At 42.1% G+C, this 20,630-nt stretch overlaps 1 protein-coding gene across 12 annotated transcripts in view; it reads left to right on the plus strand.

Moving 5' to 3' along the window:
• ADCY7 (adenylate cyclase 7) overlaps window positions 1-20,630 on the plus strand; it is a 90,943-nt gene that overhangs the window by 46,616 nt on the left and 23,697 nt on the right. For all 12 annotated transcript variants that reach the window (XR_014567089.1, XR_014567090.1, XR_014567091.1 and 9 more), the window contains 7 exons: window positions 1,049-1,210; window positions 8,976-9,125; window positions 10,076-10,221; window positions 11,119-11,230; window positions 14,284-14,411; window positions 15,462-15,620; window positions 18,522-18,654. Coding sequence is in view for 8 of the 12 variants with exons in the window: in XM_083750467.1 (XP_083606593.1) it covers window positions 1,049-1,210; window positions 8,976-9,125; window positions 10,076-10,221; window positions 11,119-11,230; window positions 14,284-14,411; window positions 15,462-15,620; window positions 18,522-18,654 (990 nt within the window). In the remaining 4 variants the exon portion in view is untranslated. The remainder of the gene's footprint in view (window positions 1-1,048; window positions 1,211-8,975; window positions 9,126-10,075; window positions 10,222-11,118; window positions 11,231-14,283; window positions 14,412-15,461; window positions 15,621-18,521; window positions 18,655-20,630) is intronic.

The following is a 20,630-nucleotide window of genomic DNA, read 5'->3' on the forward strand; positions in this document are numbered from 1 at the left end:
GGCATGGCTAATCACCTGCAGTGGGGGGGGGGAATCATTTAATTATGACATCAATTTGCAAAATTAATGCTGCTTTGATTATGAGCAATTAGGGGCACCCTTGAGAGTTACAGATGTGGGTGTGCCTTGGAGAAATGTTTCATCAAACTGGAGATAGAAAGGGAGGGAAAAGAGCAGGCAGAAAGATTTGATTGGTTGACTGAAATGGACATATACAAAACATTCCTGTATATGCCTGGGTATGGTAAAAGTAGACATCTATCTGGATCTTTGGAGAGCAGATGGGAGGGTGGGGTAAGAGGGGAGGCAAGCCCCCCACCCCACCCCTGTGCAGTGAGATACTTTGGCCTCTAATACACTGCCCATTAGATCAGAAGAATAACTGGATGGAATGCAACCCTATCCAGAATGCTAACTCCTCAGATAGATGAAGTACCCTTTATCTGTACCTCTGTCTTGCTGGGGCTTTGTCCCAGTTTATTGATTGTTGTCCTGTATGCGGGTGGCGCTGTGGTCTAAACCACTGAGCCTAGGGCTTGCTGGTCAGAAGGTCACAGTTTGAATCCCCACAATTGAGTGAGCTCCTGTTGCTCGGTCCCTGCTCCTGCCAACCTAGCAGTTCGAAAGTGCAAGTAGATAAATAGGTACCACTCTGGTGGGAAGGTAAACAGCATTTTCGTGCGCTGCTCTGGTTCGCCAGAAGCGGCTTAGTCATGCTGGCCACATGCCCCTTATGTTGTACGCCGGCTCCCTCGGCCGATAAATTGAGATGAGCGCCACAACCCCAGAGTCGGCCACAACTGGACCTATTGGTCAGGGGTCCCTTCACCTTTTTTACCTGCCCTTTACCTATGTTTCTGATTAACACAGTGGTTTCCCTAACCCATTTATAGAAGTGGAAGTTGTGCTGTTCTTACCCAGTTCCCTGAAAGTGTTTTTGAGTACTGGTTCCTTCACAGCTTCCGTCGTTCTCTTGAAACCTATCATTTGTTCCGTAATTTTTGACAGGTGCTAGGAAAACATCAAGGATCTCATTTCTTTTTAACAGGTGCCATTCTTTCTGTTCATCATCTTCACGGCTTATACCATGTTTCCCTTGGGAATGAGAGATGCTGTGATTGTCAGCAGTGTTTCAGCGCTCTCCCATATTGTAGTCCTGAGCATCGCTGTAGCGCAAAACAAGCAGGACCACCCGACTCTTCCACGTCAGGTAAGGCAAAGGTTTGTATATGTGATTGCAACACGTGCATTTTGATCAGGCAGACGCCGTGGACACCCAGTGGAGCTCAACACTGGAAGATTCAAGACAGGGAAACTAAAGTATACTTATCTATGCAGCACATAGTTAAACTATGGAACTCATTTCTGCAGGCGGCAGTGATGGCCACTGTTATGTACTGAAGTTCTCACCCTGGGCCAGCAGGGGGATACTGTAGATAGTTCAGGTCCACATATCAAAAGTGACGTTCAGTGATTGGATAGTTATAGAAAATGGTTACTGTTGCGTTCTAGTGGAGCTCTATATAAGCAGGCTGGCTGAATCCTTCAGTTCAGTTCTGTTCTGGCCTGTGAATAAACAAGAGCTGTTTGAAGAATCGCTGTGTTGTCTGATATGTTCACCCACAACTTAACAGCCACCAACCTTGATGACTTTAAAAGAGGATTAGAAAAATTCATGGAGAGGGCTCTTGATTCCCTTAATGGCTACTAGTCATGATGGCTATGCTTTGCCTCCACAGTTGGGAGGCAGCAATACTGCTGAATGGCAATTGCTGGAAGCCACAGGAAGGGAGAGTGCTGTGTTGCTAATTCCCTGCTTGTCCTTTTCCCACTGACATCTAGTGGTGCACCATGAGATGTTAGATGTTAACAAATGCTGCAGCTGGCTGAAAAGTCATTGTGGTCCATTACCCGTGTGGTGGAATGATTAGAATGCTGGACTAGGACCTGCGAGACCAGGGTTCAAATTCCCACTCAGCCTTGAAGCTCACTGGGTGACCTTGGGCCAGTCGCTCCCTCTCAACCTAACCTACCTCAAAGTGTTTCTTTGAGGATTAAATGAGAAGGGAGAGAGAACCATTGAGCTCCTTGAAGGATGTAGATAAATAGGATAAATACAGTTGCTGAGGCTCTCAGCAATTTTCATGTGTGCCGTAGGGGTTAAAACTTGGATTTAGCTAAACATATGGACAAAAAAGAAAATTTCAGAAGCTAAAAGAATACTTTGTTATTAACGCACATGTGTGTCATAGCCCATATAATCTTAGAAGAGGTTTCATAAGGACTTTCCCAGTTTAACTGGGCTGCCTTTTAAGTCGATCAAAATGTTTTTAGTCAGTTTAGTTAAGCAGTTAAAATGCAACTTTATATTCACATTTGGTCTTGTATGTTAGAAGAATAAGTGGTAGTTAGAAATAGCTGTGTTGTGCTTTTCTGTTGTCTTGGGATATAGTGTGTTGTTTTCTGGGTGTATATTTATTCTTTGTTGTTCTTCCATGTGGATATTGGCTGTTTCCCATTTGTTGGCTTCATAAAGCTGGTGGCATTCTTTCCAGGAGCCAGAAAGAATCTTGGACAAATTTATCAAGCAGTAAAACCAATATCAGTCTAGGAAGTCAGGCTGTAAAACTCTTTTTTCTTTCTTTCTTCTGGTGTGTGTGTGTCTGTCAGAGTTATAGAATTTGGACACAGAGTACAGAAAATTTAATCATGCACCTGCTGAATTGAATCGCACCAACTGATTTTTTTTACCTGAAGTGACAGTAAAATTGTTTTGGGAAGCAGATTGTGAAGTGTAGAAAGTGTTCACAAGTCCTGCATTTGTATCTCATTTTTTTAAATTATTATTTTTCAGCTAAAGCAAAATGTTTCCTGCTGGGCAATCCAGAATCCTCTTCACAATGTTATAATTCATGATAAATACCAAGAGGGAATGTTTGGCTTTTCATGAAGAGGGTTGGGTGTGTTCCTAAATTACTTGGAAAAGGGAAAGAGAAATTCTCATGGCTTTGTAACACTGGTCTGTGTGCCAGTTGCACCCTGCCAGTGAATTTTCACAATTGCTTGGCAAGCACCAGGGGTCTAGTCATGAAGCTTTTGAAATCTGATAAACAGCTCGGTGTAAAGGGGCAAAGCCTCTCTGATTCAGGATCCACATAGTTGAGGTGTGTGCGTCATGTCTCGAAGGGTGAGGTAACCCATTTCCTTCCCCAAATGATTGCTATTTAGTGGAATGATGCAAGCCCTTCTTTTTAACACTTTGCTCTCCTTTCTTCTCTTTAACAAATATTTTAACAATTTTTGGGGGGAATAATTTTCCTTTGAATTTTGATTACTTGCACATTTTGAGGCGTCTCCTTTATATTAAATGCTCATTTGACACCCTGAATCACACTTGATTGACTTCAGTCTTTCCAAGAAATGGGTTCTAACAACAATTTCCTCCTCATTTCAAGATATTTGTTCCTCAGAGATCCATTCAGCAGGGGGGGGGGTGTATCCATTCAGCAGGGGGGTGTATGTGTATGTATGTGTGTGTGTGTGAGTGTCAGAATTCCAGGAAGATACATTGGGGGCTGATATTTGGAGAATGCTGGTGCTAAGTTGCACATTATGTAAGAGTTCTAAGATGGGATCTCCTGCCATATTCTGTTTTCCTTTCCTTATTTAATTTTCACTTCAGTGCATGTGTACAGTGTTTGACCTCCAAATTTGGCCAGGAGTGTGAGGAGGAGGCTGAGGGTGTGTACAGTTCATTTAAGCATCCTGTCTTGCTCTGAAACTTGTAGCAGATCCAAACCATACATTTAAAGCAGATGGCTTCCTCCAGAGAATTGTGGAAACTGGAGTTTGCTAAGGTTGCTGGGAATTGTAGCTCTGGGGGGAGGTAAACTACAGTTCCCATGATTATTGGAGGGAAGCTATGTGCTTTAAATGTATAACATGGACCAAAAGTTGTTGATTAAGATGCCATGAGAAGCTATGGTACATTGAATTCTTCTGCATTGTATTCAGGCACATCATGTAAGGCAGGTATGGGGAACATTTGGCGCATGAGGTGTTGCTGAACAATAACTTCCACCACCCCTGGTCATCAGCCATGTCTACAAGCACTGATGGAGAGTTTTCGTTCAGCATAGTCTGGAGGGCCAAAGGTTCCCCACTCCTAATGTAGGGATAAAGTGCTTGCATGAGTGACCAAAAAGCTCATTCATACCTCTTCTTGCTTGCTTGTCTTAACTGGGCCAGTGCATGGTTATTTATAAGCCTGGGGTGGTTTTTTTGTGTTGAATGCCTGCATATATTCCACTAGAGAGTGGAATGTGGTAGGAAGAACTGGTTACTGTTACATGTATTCATACAGAGTTCATATGTGAGAAATTCACATATTGCTTAATGTGGCCTGGATCGGCAACTGTGGACTAGTTGAGCTTTGAATGCTTTCTATAAGCTTTCTTTAAGTTCCCTGGTCATAATTTTGGCTGGATTTCAAACCTGGAGAATGATGTGATTTTTCTTCTAAAACCAAATACATCACCGAACCACTAAATGCATGTACTCATTTGTTTAAAAGTTTTCTCCAGCCCATTCATTGTATAGTCATTCTGGGATTTAGAGGAAACATAACATCAAATAAAATAAAACATTTTCCTTTATAGTTGTTAGTAACCACAAATTGACTCAGTCTTAAGTCTACCAACATCACCCCTGCAGAGTTAAAGGGGCAGAAAGCACTTAGAATAAGCCGACATCTGAATGGCTGTAAGAATTGTTTAACTGTTAAAATGTTGTGGTTACAAAGTGGAGTGGGATTTTTGCTTGACTACACTAATATATTGATCCTTCTTGTTTTGCTGTCAGAGTTGCCTCTTTGATTTGCTAACAACAGGCCAGAGCCAGTCATGCTGGTTTTCCAGGGGTGGGGGGAAAGGAAAACATTCCTTTGAAAATTTGGGTAATTTGCACAGAGCAATTCACAACATAGGGTGATCTAATTCAACATGTTTATTTTAGTAAGCAAAGTAACAAATTTTTGAAATTGACAAGCTTACCAAATTTTGTATTTGCCATTGACATCTATTCATTGTTACTGTTGATCTTAAGCAATCGAACACTTTCCATGGTAAAAAGAAAGCACTGGGGGGAAATTCCACCCCACACCAATGGCCAGATCTTGCATAGTCTTATGCTCAGGATTGGTTCAGAAATCATTACAAGCCATAGTTAAGGACATTAAACTATGGATTACAGTGATGTCAGAATTGCCAAACCATGCTCTTCAGTTGGCTAACAAGAATTGGAATCCATGGCTGACTAACCAACAAAGTTTTGGCATGATGTGTGGATTGACAAACCATGGTTGTGACCACCACTCTGCCTTCAGAGGCTACAGAAGGCACAGGGAACTTGTGAAGAGTAAACAAGTGAAGTAGAGTGCTGAGAGAGAGACAAAACCAAGCAAGCAGTTTTAAATGTATTTATCCACTGAAGATTTCTCACTGGACCTTCATCACAAGTGATCCCAGTGACAACAGGGTACAATCAACATAATCACAGTAAAACAATGGGCAGGTAAAGCAAGCCAATTGATCAACACTGCCAAACTACAACTTAGCACTCAGTCTAGATGCTAACATCCTGTAAATGCCTATGTAAACAACCATGTTTTCAGCTCCTGTTGAAAAGCAAAAAGAGATGGCACCAGCTGTAACTACATAAATTGGGGGCAGGGGCGGCACCACAGATGAGCTTCCAAAAGCATAATTTCAAAAGTTTTAAGGGGGGGGGGAATCCACAGGGGAAGCTATACATTGCTACTCATCATGATGGTTATATGCCTCCTTCAGCATCAGAGGCAGCATGTATCTGAACCTCATTTGCTGGGGAACACCAGTGGGAGAGAGTTATTCCCCTCATTGTCTGGTACTTGGCTTTTCAAAGGCACCTGACTTGTTGCTGTCAAAAGCAGGATGCTGGACTAAATTAGCCTTTGGCTTGATCCAGAAGGGTTATTTTTAAACCATGTTTTGAACTTCGCAGCACTATTCGTGCAAACCATGGTTGGACCTGATGTTTGAACTGAGCCAAAGTGACAGTGATGGAAATGCTTGGGTTTTTAAAAATGCTTTTAGGGAATTTAAAATTAGCCCCATCATAGTTCTGTAAACTGGAGAGGAAGAGGAGAATTAAAACCTGTAGCATGTTCTCCCTACGAAACTGTAAATCACAAATGATGAATGTTATTTGACAACTTAATCTATTATCTAGATTAATAACAATTGGCACATGTTGCTAATTCCTGCCTGCTTGAGTGCTACAAGTCAACTCCCTGTTGCCAACTCTTTGACTGAAGGCAGGAACTGTCCGTTTCACAGCCCCTCCAGTCAACCTATGTGAATTAGGCAACGTGTACCACCAGCAAAGAAGGCAGGTTCAAACCAGAAAGCTTAGGATGACTCGTGAAAGAGAGCCAAGACTCACGCGCATGCGCGCGCGCACACACACACACACACACACTTAAAACAACAACAAAACCAACCCTCCACTTGAGTTGCTAGCCAGTTTGACTTGCCTGGAGGAAAATTCATTCCTGGTCTCGTAATTAGTTACTGGGTGCTAGCAAAACCCATAAATGAGAAATCCTATGTGTAACTCCATCATCCTCCCCCCTAGCTATTCTAGGGGGTATTCTGAAGCCTTCACATTCAAAATTCTGTAGCTACCATTGCTGAGCAACCTGCAGTCTGGATATGCAAAATAGACCCAGCTATTAGTAGCCTGCCCTCCTCCTTTATGCCAAGGAGGCTTTTACAGTTTATGGTTTCTTCTGGGTTCCAAAAAGAGAAAAAGTTGTTCAAAAGATGCAACAAGGAGGCAATGGTGGCCACCAGCTTGGATGACTTTGAAAAGAGGATTATACAGATTGGAGGATAAGGCTATTGATGGCTACTGGCCACAATGGCTCTGCTTTGCTCACGCAGTTGGAGGCAGCAATGCTACCAGCTGCTGGAAACTGCAGGAGGGGAGAGGGCTGTTGTGTTCTGCTTCTGCTTGTGGATTTCCTACATGCATCTGGTTGGCCACTGCAAGAACAAGATGCTGGACTAGATGCGCCATTGGCCAAATCCAGCAGGCTCTTCTTAGGTTATTAAACCTTCCTTTGTAACATTTGCTATGTCTTTTGTTTCTTTGTTGGTTAATTTCCCCCTTTGCTAACAGCATAAAAAGAGGGTGGGGAGAGAACCTGCCTAAGTTATTAAAATATGTAATTTCCTTTTTGTCTCAGTTACAGTGTATATATTGGAGCTTCATCAGAATACCGTAGTAGATGATTTAATTTCCTTAGGCTTGGATGTTGCTTCAGTTTGCTAATATTGGCTATTAAATCATGGTCCTTCTCAAAGCAATGTTCTTGCTGCCTGACTGTTCACCATCACAAGTGCTTGCCTTTATACACTCATTAATTTTCTCCCCAATTACCTTTCAACTGAACAAGCACAATCTCTTTCACAATTTCTAAATGAGTGTTGCATTCGTACCTGAGTTCAAGAGGAAGCGCACCTTTTCTACAAAGGGATTATTAAAAGGAAATAAACTTTGCCTATTATAGCCAGTCAAGGAAGAGAGTAGAAGTTTTTTTTGTTTCAGGTTCAAATGGGGTGAAAAAATTACATCACCCTACAGATATTGAAAGATTAAGGTTTGGCACATGGAGCAGATAGTTCTGATTGCAATATATCACAGAAGTAAGACAGAAAAACCCTAAAATGCAAAATTGTGGAGAGACAGTCCTGATTTTTTTTTTGCAAGCCTACCTGTTGGAATATTATATGTCACTATCCACACTCAAAACTTTTCAGGATCTTTGTGTGATGGGTAGCAGCATTATTGAGTCCATTGATCTTCCCTGATTCCTTCATATTCCAAGATCAACGCCTCTCCTGTGTGTGTGTTTGTGTGTGTTTGTAGCGGGGGAGGCTTATCTAGGAAGCAACTCATGAAGTTTCTTTATATCAGATCAGACTGTTTGTCTACCTAGCCAGTCTTGTCTACTCTGCTTGGCAGCAGCTCTCCAGGGTCTTAGGCAAAGGGTCTTTTTTCTCCATCACATGCTACCTCTTCTTCCTCTCAGCACTGCTCCTTGAATCTGCGAAAACTAGAGGATTCAAATAGCAGTGCAGGAATGTTTGCAAAAGGGTTTTCAAACAGCTCATGCTACACTTTGAAGTCCCAGCAATGGGACTTCAAAGTGCAGCATCGCCTGATTCTACAGTGATATCAGATGAGGGACGGTTCCACCCACCTGTTAGATTTGGCCCAGCTGGGATGAGGACGTAAGGATCTGGCTTGCTAGCAAGAGAAGGGTCCCCACCCCTGATTTTGAAGGATCACTCCCACTTCCTTTATGAACTAGCTTTTCATATGGTACCAGATTATCTGAGTAACGGACTGTACCAGTATTAGCCTGCTCGAACATTGAGATCAGCATTTGAGGCCATGTTCTCTGGTCCACTGAAGCAAACCATGACTGGTAAACCGAGATCAAACCTTGACTTTACATCATAGTTTGTTTGGAGCAAAACGAATCATGACTCCTGGTTAGGACATACCACTAAGCCAGGAACCATGGTTTGTTGCTCCTCCTTGTGCTAGGGAAGGAGCAAAGCTAGAGCCCTTAAGGATATTCACAGTTCACTATTAGCACCACGTAGCACCACGTAGATGCATCCAAGTAAAACAAAATAACCCCGTGATATCTAGCTAACTTTGGGGAAAACAGCAGCTGGTGTAGGAATATGGAAACTTACATATAATGTGCAGTTGTATTGACTGGGTAATGAAACTTGGGCCAGGAGTCTCTTGTCAAGTGCTGGGCAAGAAAACAGAAAACGAGCTGATTTAGCCTTAATAAACTTCGCAGATTATTTCGCTTATAAAATTTTGAGTTTGTGATGTTGGGGCATTTATTTCCTCAGGTGCTTGCCAATGCTTTCATTTTTCTCTGTGGTAACCTGATGGGTGCATTCCACAAGCATCAGATGCAGGATGCCTCGTGGGATCTGTACAGATATACTTTAAAGTGCATCCAAGTCCAAATGAAGCTGAAGATTGAAAAGAGGCAGCAAGTGAGTGAATCAGTGCTTTAAATATGTACACACTTTCTAGCTCTTTTAACATCATCATTCAGCCATACCAGCAGATCATCGCTTTGTCAGCAAGTTCTGTAATGGGTCATATTTAGAGGTATTCGGTTGTTCACGCTCACCAAAGGACACCCATACATGTGCAAAAGGAGTCGGCAAAACGGCTGGAGTAAAACCACCGTAATTGAACTCATTCCAAAATTTCCATTGTAAGAGAACATTGGACCATGTTTTTGGCTGAATTAATGAGCACCTTTCCGGCACATCAATTTATTCTTTCCATTTCTATGACCCTCACCACCACTAACGCTGATGTTTTTAGTTTTTAGTTTTTAAAAAAATATTAGTGTTACTTTGCATTTCTCAGAACTTTGAGGTAGGCAATGTTTTTGTGGCTTTTGACTGCAGACATTGACTCTTTGTCATTCTGATTCCTCCTTTTGTTAATGGAATTGTAAGGTGGACATATTGTAAGGAGCCCCTTAAGTGGGCATAACATTTATAAACCACTTGATTCTTAAAAAGCAACAATCCTATAAGCAGCTTACAAAAATAATAATAATAAAACAATGAAATTATCAGTAAAAACAACTATTTGAAACATTTTTTTAAAACAAATAAATAAAAAATAAGCTAAAACTAGATTAAAACTCGTGTCACCATTCTGCACGTCACTTTAAGAAAAAGTTTTTTTAGCAGGCACTGAAAAGAGTACAGTGCCTGATGTCAATAGGCAAGGAGTTCCAAAGTGTGGGTGCAGCCGCACTAAGATACCATTTTCTTACAAGTACTTGTAACACTGCTAGCTGCACAGATTGAAGTGCTTTAGAGGATGTATTTGAGGCAAGGCGCTCTTGCAGGTATTTACTCTTAAAAGGTGTGGCATAAGTACTAATAAAGCAAAATGAATAAGACCTGCTCTTCCCTCTTAGGAAAGCTTGCTTTTATCGATACTGCCGGCTCATATCTCTATGGGAATGAAACTAGCCATCATAGAACGCCTGAAGGAAACCAATGACAGGAAGAAGCACGACAACAACTTCCACAGCCTGTATGTGAAACGGCACCAGAATGTTAGGTGAGCGGTGTAAATAAATCGTTCTGGTTCTGTTAATAGTTCTTTCTGTTGCCCCAGTATACTAGAGACACAATCCAGTTCTTGCCATTTATTTGTTTTGCAACAAATTCTGTGCCACCAGCATTAAGCAAAACATGGCAGAGAACAGGATAAAATTGATAAAATTTCATGCATAAAACAAATGGAAAATATAATACCAAAGTTATATTTGGGCCAAAAAACAACAACAACAAACCAACCACCACTTCCGATATGGGCTGCCATATACCCAGGTTTTCCCGGACATTTTTGCCGCTTTCCAAAAAATCCATCCGGATGCTATTTTTGACAGACGAATCCTGGCTGTGTCCAGGATATTCCAGACATATGGCAGCCCTATATTGGATCAACACACTTGGATCACACCTCAAGGGAAAGCCTGGGTGAACAGGTCAGCGTCAGTACCGTAGGTGCCTGCCTGATGTCTATTAGAGGAACATTCCAGTGGGCAGATGCTGCCACACTAAAAGCCCTAGTCTTAGTGGAATATGTGAAACTTCAGAGCATATATCACTTTTAAAGGCTGTATATCCCAACGATCAAAATGATGGACAGTTGATCTTGCAGGGGGGGGGGGAGCAAATGAGTTTTGCATGTGAATCAATTGCTGTCAGAAACCAGGGGAGCCATTTCAGTGAGGAGTAGAGTAGATGATTAAAGGGTCAATGTTAGTTTTGCCTAAGTTGGTCATCCATTAATTTCAATGGGCCTGCTCTTGAGTGGAACTAACATTGGATGTAACCCATAGTTTGGTGCATATGTGTGCAGTTCTTAGCTAATGTCCACGAAGTTTAAATATCTACATCGCTGATGTAGAAAATGAAAAACAATTTAATTGATTTTGGCTTCCTTGCATAGCATCTTGTATGCAGACATTGTAGGATTCACTCGTCTGGCAAGTGACTGCTCTCCCAAAGAGCTTGTGGTGATGTTGAATGAACTCTTTGGGAAATTCGATCAAATAGCAAAGGTAAGCAACTTCTTGATAGATAGAAAAGCCTCTTGTCATTTTAAATATTATTATGTTTTGAACACCATATTTACTTGAATCTTAGTGTGCCATCGAATCTAATGTGCACTTTAATTTTTGCAACATAATTTGGCCGAAAAAGGTGAGCATTAGATTTGAGTAAGTACAGTAATTATAGATAAATCCTTCCAACTATTATTACACCAAGACTAATAAGGTGTGGTAACGGTCACTGGCGAAGGAAGAGGAGTCCGGGGGGAGTGCACTGCCCCCGGCAGCATGATCCCCAGGGTGCCATCGCGGCTGCCCCCCCGCACCAGGTGCCCCACCCCTGCAGGCGACCCCCTGCGGGCGACACTCCGTGCCCCCACCTGCTCTCTGCACCCCGGTGCCAGAGCGTGAAGCTCCACCACTGGTAACGGTGTGGTGGTCTGGTTCACATGTACGCTAAATTGTGGTTGGGCAAACCATTGGCTGTATTTGGATGTCACACTGAACTATGGTTTAGCACCATGGGAACAAGCTATAGCGAGCCTTGAGCTTGCATGCTCCTCCTCCTCTCCTTCTCCTGTATGGCCAAGAGGACTTCATAAGATTCTCCTTCGTGTTAATAGCAGCTTCCTGCATTATCCAAACCAGGAACTTTAGCTAACCATTGCTAATGTTATTTTCAACTAGCCAGCTTCAAAAGTTGAAGTTGACATGTATGAAAATAACCTCCATTAAGGTAATGCATTAACCCCAGTTTGTTAGTCTGGATAAAGTACAAGCTGTAGTTAAAAGCGAAAGTTCCCAAACCCAACTTTCCTTGCTGCACAGGCAGAGGAAGGGGGCATACAAGCTCATTCCTGCGTGTCCTGAATCATGGTTTAACAGAATGTGTAAGCACAGCCATTATTTACTATTTGCACCCAGATTCGCAAACTATGGTTTTCTCCAAATCTGACTGGTAAACTGATTTCATGCATTGGTTCCAGTTCTGGTTCGGAGGACAAAGGCAGAACTTAAGCTTGACAATTTTGATGCCATGACAATGATGCAACCTTGGTTTGGCTGTTTCATCTGAACCTTGTGTAAATTACTACTTACTCTGTTCTGTATTTTGCAAATGAAGAGAAGTTATATTTAACAAGTTTTAAATCTCCCAAACTCTTACATTTACAGTGGTGCCTCGCAAGACGAAATTAATTCGTTCCACGAGTTGTGTCGTCTTGCGATTTTTTCGACTTGCGGAGCGCGGATTCGCTGGGTATTAACGGCTTTAAGAAAAAGGAAGCAAACTCGCAAGACGTTTTTGTCTTGTGAAGCAAGCCCATAGGGAAAATCGTCTTGCAAAGCAATGCAAAAAACGAAAAACCCTTTCGTCTTGTGCGTTTTTCGTCTTGCGAGGCATTCGTCTTGCGAGGCACCACTGTATAAGAGTTAATAGCAGTTGATAGGTTGAACATGCCATTTTAGCACAAAGGAGTTTTCTGTGTCTGCAGAATCTCTGGCCTCAATCTATATTATATTCTTTCAAATACTAGTAATGTTCACTGTACTGAGCATGTGGGATTTATGGGTATGAGCATCTGTCTCTATTTATGGAAGGTTCTATTTCCAACCATTTCCAATCTATTAATATTATAAATGCTCATGATTAGGGAGTTATGGTCTAAAAGTGTTCTGTCGCTGAACTATCTCTCATTAAAGGCAAAGAAGCAATTGGGATGTTAACTTAATTAAGCCTTAATGGATGTGGTAGAATTGAATCACTAAACGTACTGAAACAACTTGTGTGCTAAAATGGCATAAATGCATAATTAAGATGTTTAAAGTTCTGTCTTCCTTTTTCAATTTTTTCTTGTTTCTCATACAATTCCTTGCATGTTAGTTGTTAAACGTTTGCGGAGACTGGAGAAGGATGAGGAGGTGGCCTTGCTAAACTTCTGAAAAGATTTATATTGAGGCTAACCAACTATCCATACCGTTATGGGGAGGGATGTAAGGAGTCCTCATTTTTCATTCTGCCCTGTGTTCATCACACGCAGCGTTGCTTACGTTATCAGTATTTGTGGTTGCTGCTGCTTTCAGTCTGCGAACAATACAGGCGTCTTCCCATGTACACATGTGATCAACTTGTGCACAACCATGTATATGTGTGGTGCCTGGAAATAAATAAATCGATTATAAACTGCGAAAGACGCGAAAACTGCAAATATAGCTTTCTAAAAAGCAAGAAAATGACTAGTGCAACCCCAGGACCCTTTGCAACTGTAATCTCATGGGGTTTTCAAGGGTTTAGAGGGTGTTTATAGGCTTTTTAGGTGGTGTTTTCCTCAATACGTGATTTCACGTATACGTGCTACGCAGGAACATAACCCCCATGTAAGTGGGGAGATGCCTGTAATTAAGTGATTGTGTTTTCCCACCTGATCTGTGTTTCTTTTGCAGTGAAATGGGTAGGGTTAAATAACAAGGTGACAACATAATTTATATAATTTGTTCGTTGCAGCAGCTAGCGAGACGGATAATGTTAGTTTTGGCAGAAGATGAACTGCAGCAGAATATTCAGATTTGTTTCCCTTCCAGACATGGGCCTAATAAGCACACATTGGCAATTTCCACCGTCATTTCTGTTTTTGCTGGAATTCTCCAACATCCCTAATTATGTGTTGATTTTCAAGACCCATTTCCGTATGCACAACAGGACTTCCTTCTGGCTGAGCTTTGTAGGGGAAAACGGGTGATGGTTGACAACTTAGATTTCAAAGAAGCTTGTCCACCATTACTGATTAGCTGTGATTCCTGCATTGCTGAGGGTTAGACTACATGGCCATTTGGGACCCTTCCAACTCTGTAATTTTATGATTTCTCATAGTCCCTGAAAAAAAACAACTCCTGAGGAGCCCCAGAGTTCCTCAGAACAGATATAGTAAAACAGCAGCTCCAGATAAGGTCAGATTTGTTTGTTCTGCAAAGTAAAGCCTATAATTTGTGTTCCTTAAGATAGATACTTGCTAATTCATATTTGCAGCGTTTCTGATGACTCACATGTTGTTGTTGTTTTGCAGGAAAATGAATGCATGAGGATAAAAATTCTGGGAGACTGTTATTACTGTGTCTCGGGATTACCTGTTTCCTTGCCAGTACATGCCAAGAACTGTGTGAAAATGGGCCTCGACATGTGCGAAGCTATAAAGTATGTACTTAAAAAAAATGAGTTTAAATAATATTACGTCCCTAACATGGGGACAGAAAAAAGTGTTCCAGTCAACCACCGGGTTTGTACATCGCACTAAGCCAAACCATGGCTTAGCATTAATGGACAAGTGTGGACTCTGGGAGAGGAGATTGTGGCCTCTTTACTCCTCTCCAGTAGTTTTGCTGCTGCATCGTAGTTTAGTTAAGCATAGCATCCAAACCTGGGCTCATGGTTTACCTATGCTGACAAAGCACAAGCTGTAAACCACAGGACAAACCTAGGTTACAGCTCATAGCTAGTCTGTAGAGAATGAGGCTATAGTAATTGGCCCAAAGTTGGGGAGGATCCATAGCTTAGTGGTGAAGCATATGGTTTGAATGGAGAACATATTGAGTTCATTCTCTGTTATCTCCATGCATGGCTGGTAAATGCTTTTGTCTGAAACTCTGAAGAGCCTCTAACAGTGAATGTAGACAGCACCAAGCTAGATGGATCAATGGTCTTGCTCAACATAAAGCAGTTTCCTGCATTCCTAAAATGACAACAGGCAAGCAGTTCTAAAGCATTATTTGAGTCTGTGTTTGGAAGTTCAAACTATGGCTTGGGTTCTAAATGATGGTTACTGTAAACCATTGAGCCACTGCATTTAATGTGTATGATAAAACAAGGGCAAGTATTTAAAGAAACATGTGAAAGCAGCAGAGGTGATGGTTCGTTTCTCTCTGTATTCAATGCTCCTTTGCTCATGAGCATAGACTAAATTGGCTGATGGTCTGGCTCAGTATAAGTCATTTCCCTATATATATTCCACTGTCCTCCATTGCTTGTATAGATGAAGGTTACTCCAATTTGTTTAAAATACTCAATCCATCCCACTTCTTCTCTCATTTTGGCTGTTGACTTGAGCACACAGTGGACCACATCCCTAAATTTCACATTGGTGTTTGCAGTAATTAAGAGAGAATTAAAGCGCCAGCATAAATTGTAGGCATTAAGATGGGGGAAGAGTAGGTACCTCTTCCAATCCTCTTCTGATCTGTTTTGCAGACAAGTGAGAGAAGCCACAGGAGTGGACATCAATATGCGAGTCGGCATTCACTCTGGGAACGTGCTCTGCGGTGTAATAGGGCTTCGGAAATGGCAGTACGACGTTTGGTCTCATGATGTCTCCTTAGCTAACCGAATGGAATCTGCGGGAGTTCCTGGGTAAGGATTGCCCAACCTGAAGGTGTAATTCACTTGGGAAAGAAGCCTGGTGAAATTATGCCCTTTTTGTCATGGTGCTGGAGATGTGTGGAATCTTCACAACGCTATGAGCAAAACATGAATAATAATAATAATAATAATAATAATAATAATAATAATAATAATAATAATAATATCTTTATTGTCATTGCCCCCTCTCGGGGACAACGAAATTACTTGGCTGCTCCATCCACCCAGGTAGGGCACTCCACACAAAATCAAAACAACTATAAAAACACTAATTAAAACAATACAGTATAATACAGGAAGGAAGATTAGATGACTTTCAAAGTCCAGGCTTCCCATTCAGGGCCGAGATCGCTCTGGAGAAGAAGCTGTTCTTAAGACGGCTCGTTCTTGTCTTCATCGTCCTGTATCTCCGTCCTGACGGCAGGAGCTCGAAGAGACAGTGACCAGAATGCGATGGATCTTTTACTATGTCCAGTGCCTTCCTATGGCACCTTGTGGCATGAATCTGCTCTAAGGTGGAGAGTGGGCAGCCAACAATGCTCTCTGCTGCCTTAACAACTCAGCACAACCCCATCCTGTCCTGGGTAGTACAGCTTCCGTACCACACACATCCTCTGCAGCCTCTCTTCTGTTTACGGTCTCTCCTGTGTCTCTTTACTCCCCAGTTCTTTGAAGTCAAAAAATCTTCCTTGCAGACGCGGAGACACTCACAATTTATGCAGCACTCACTCCGTAGCTGAATAGATAACATGCCCTGCCGACTATAAACAAGTCTATTTTGGCAGGACAAAAAGCCAAATTCTGAGTTGAGGAGCAACCAGCCGCTGCATCTTCACGCGCCGCCATCTTTAGGATATCATCTTTAGGATAATGTGCATTGTACCACGCTATTCAGAGGAAGAGCTGTTTATTGCCATCTATGGATGTTCTTTGCTGGTTGATTTTCTTCCTTTCATGCATTTTCATGTCTTGTTGTGGTTGCTCGCTGTATAAGCCACAAAGGCCACATCCAGACCATAGATGTAAAACACATGGCATGGATTTGACCATGGTTTTGATAGTTTGCATGGTTCCAAACCATGCCTACCCAATCCATCATTGAAATGGCTCAGAACCATCCGGTTGATTCTTTTTTATATATGAGCATAGAGGCTCTTCTGTCATTGGATAATCCCCTGCTCCTGCCCCTGCCCCTCCCCCTCCCCCCCAGATCCTGAGTTGTTGGCATTGCTGAAGCTTTTCCCAGTGCATAAATAATAACAATTAACTGGCTGGAAGCTAGCAAGCAAATGAAACAGTTTAAGTAAACAAATGATCACATTAAGCAGTATAAGATGTTGATTTACATAATTAAAACAGTGTTGGCAACTCCCCCCCCCCCAAGCACTGAAGCTCAACTCTGCCCATGGACAAATTTATTAAAGAGTTTTATCAATCGCTTGATCAAAGAGCTCTCCAAGTGGTGTCCAAATAAGACCTGTAGGTAAAGTCCAGGTCAAATCCACCAACCAATTAAAACACACACACACAAATGCATATAAAACTATTGTAATTAAAACACAGATAAAAATCAATACAGCTTTTAAAAACAAATATAGCTTGCTGATTATATATCTGGGTAGCTGGTTCCCTTTTGGAGAACAACCCCAACGATAGGAATGTGCAGGGAAGAAACTATTTAACCGAAAGAAGGTGTGTGTATATGTATTTGGAGCTTAGCGCATTACAGCTTGGATTGTTTCAGAACACTGCCTGAGAAACTGTGATGCTAGCCAGCTGAGTAAACTCTTGGATGTTTCTGCGTTGTGTAATATATCTAGATGTTGCCCTCAAGAGCTTCCAGCCCTTTTTGAGAGCCATTCAGCAACTTGTTCAGAGAGGGGTGGTGGAGGGAAGAGTGTTTTTTTGGTATAAATTTGAATTAATGTTGATGGCCTCCCCAAGCACACGCAAGCTGTCCTTGAAAATGAGATTAGCAGTTTGCACAAGTATTGAGAGTGTGTATATTTTATAATGATCCCTAGGGCTACAGCTAATCCATGTGTGAGTCACTGTGCATATAATTAACGTTTGCTTGCATTAAATTCATGTGCGGTGCTGAATGCTGCTGCATGATGGCATCTATTAATAATAATAGTAATCATATCGCCATGACTATACATAGTGCTTTGCAGACAAACACAAGGAAGGGGGAGACAGATCAGTGCCTTAACAGGTTTACAGCCTAAATTTTGCTTGCCTCATCTCCCACACTGCTGAAAGAAAGGGTGCTACATAACGTTTGTTCCACACTTGCAAGGAATCATTCCTGCAGCAAGGCAACATCTGCACTTTGATACTCCCTGCCCACTGATACTAGGCAGCTGCTTCCTCTGTACAGTACTATACTGCTGAAACCTTTTTGTTGTCATTGCTGAAGGAAGCCTATCCAGACATGCAAACTGGGACATGCATTTTAATGTGCAACTTTTATTTTATAATGTGCGCTTTGAAAGCTGCTCGTTTATTTTGAAAATTTTAGGTTAACTTGCTTTTAATGTCTGATATTATTGGTGTTTTTAATGCGTAATTTATTTAAACCACTTGGAGGTTTTGAAAATTAAGCAGTAGATAAATCCTACATACCTTCCTTAATAAAAGAAAATAAAGCTGAAGGCACTGCACAAAGCCCAGTGAGAAATGCATGAACAATTGTGCTATGATGGATTGCAAATAAGCAAAGCTGTTAAACAGCAATGCTGCCAGGATCCTGGATTTGGCTTCCAAGGCGTGAAGCTGTTGAGAAGCACAGGCTTGTCAACAGCAGCCATTGATATGGAAATGAATAACTTACAGTGACCTTTCTGCAAATGTTTCAAGTCTTTTGTGCTCCTGTCTCTTTCCTCTCTCCAGCCGTGTACACATCACAGAAGCAACCCTCAGTCACCTAGGCAAAGCTTATGAAGTGGAAGATGGGAATGGACACCTCAGAGACCCTTACCTTGAAGCCATGAATATCAAAACTTATTTGGTGATAGACCCGAGGGTAGGTGTGCTTTTACCCTAAGATACACGTGCATATCGCTTACAAATGTGTGCACACATTTGTCTTCCTGGCTTATTATTATTTTTAGCAAGTTATAAATGGAATGTTGCCTGGGATCTCCCTCCCCATTGGCTGAAGTGCTGTGATGTCATCACGTTCTCTGATTGTTTGGGAAGTAGATGCCCATGGTAAAATGTTTGCAAATGATGTTGCATCTGTGAATGAAGTGGAATTTATTTATTTATTTTTTAAAAAGTTTGGCTATGAAGAATTTCATACTGGAATTGAGGGTGTGATAACTGTGAGCTGTTTTTTTTTTTTCCCCAGGAAGGAAGGAGGGGCAGAGATAGAAATTCTGGGCAGACAAGGATAGCAAATGGAATGCAGGTGGTGGCAAAGCTAGATTGGGCAACCCGGAAGCAGAGTGGTTGAGTAAGCCCATGGGTGTGAGAGACAAAAGGACGGAGTAGTAGTGGGGGAGGGGAGAGGGGCTAGGGAGAACCTTGCATAGGGCAGGGATAGCCAATGTGGAGGCTTCTAGGTGGTCTTGGCTACAACTCCCAGGGTTAATGGGAGCTGTTGCCCATGAACATGGTTGGCTTATCCCTGGGGAGAAAAGGGATGGAAAATAAGAGCGAAACTCAGAACTGGGGACCAGTGAACCGTGCACAGTGTTGATATGAGTGAACCTGAATTTTCACATTGATTTGAACAAGCCCAATCTGCCTGCAGGTTTCTGGGGCACATTTGGGTTTCTGTGTGCATGTGAGCCTGCGCATAATATACATCTGACAAAAATTTTGTTGTGTGTGAGGGGGAGTCAAATAATTCGCTTTTTTAGTTCTGCGGTCTGCAAAAAACAAAACCCCACACCTTGTATTTTGTAGCTGAAATAAGCTGAGCAAGTCTGCATGCTTAATCTTGCTCAAGCAACCCCTCAATTTATTTTGCATGGCTGTGCTTATGTTTGTTAGTTGTTGTTGTTTTGCTTTGAGTTTCTCAAGCTAGGGAAAGGAGTTGCGGGGTGTGTAGGGGGGTGGGAATTGGGACACCGAAGGCAATAAACCACAAAGAAAGATAGCGACCGTGGACTGAGAACTGGGAGCACAGACGGTGGGGAGGCAGGGCTGCAATTGCATAACGAGGCTGAAATAAGTATTAGACATTCAGTTGCCAGGGTCCATGGATCCATGAAACAATGGCTTATAGAGTTCGGTCTCCAAGGAACACTTCAAGTATCCAGAAAAGGCTGCTCTTTAACTGTGTGTAATTAAAAGAATACGCTTCAAGCCTCCCACGTTCTGCCTTTAAGTGCAGCTCCACTGGCATTCTGAGAAAAAGCGATGAGAAAATAAAAGGTACTCCAGGGTGATCCAGTTTGTTCGGCTCAGCTCACAAATGAAACTGTGTGCTGCAGTTGAGGCCAGCATCCTCTTAAGCTGGTTCCCAAGATTAAGTGTGTGTTGAGTATATAGTGTGGATGTGGCATGAGACCTGTTGGACACACTCATCAGCTACCTCTGGATTGGGAGGAAAGGTGTGTAGATCAACGGTCTCCAGAGTGGGCTGTCCTGTCCCCTAGGGGGGCACTGGGGTTACCTAGGGTGGCTCTAAGAGGCAAGCAGCTGATGGGGAGGGAGGGCACTGGAGGTGTAAGTGAGTATCAGTGGCATCAATGGCTCAAGTTAATCAAATCAGTTGAATCAGTTAAACTAAACAGTTTAAATTGGATTTTGAATAAACGTGCAATTAATTGTTGCTGTTCAGAATTTCATTGTGTTGGTAGCTGAATTGTCGTATTGTGGAGTTGGAAGGGACCACAAGGATCATTTAGTCCCACCTCCTTCAATGCAGGAATCCTGTGATTTAAGAGCTTCATGCTCTACCAACTGAACTATCCCTCAGTGGATTGTGCAAACCACTATTCTGAAGAATGCTTTCCATGGGGTAAGGCACAGGGCACTGGGGTGAAGTTA

The sequence above is a fragment of the Podarcis gaigeae genome (genome assembly GCF_964106915.1).
Source record: "Podarcis gaigeae genome assembly, chromosome: 8".
Lineage (NCBI taxonomy): Eukaryota > Metazoa > Chordata > Lepidosauria > Squamata > Lacertidae > Podarcis > Podarcis gaigeae.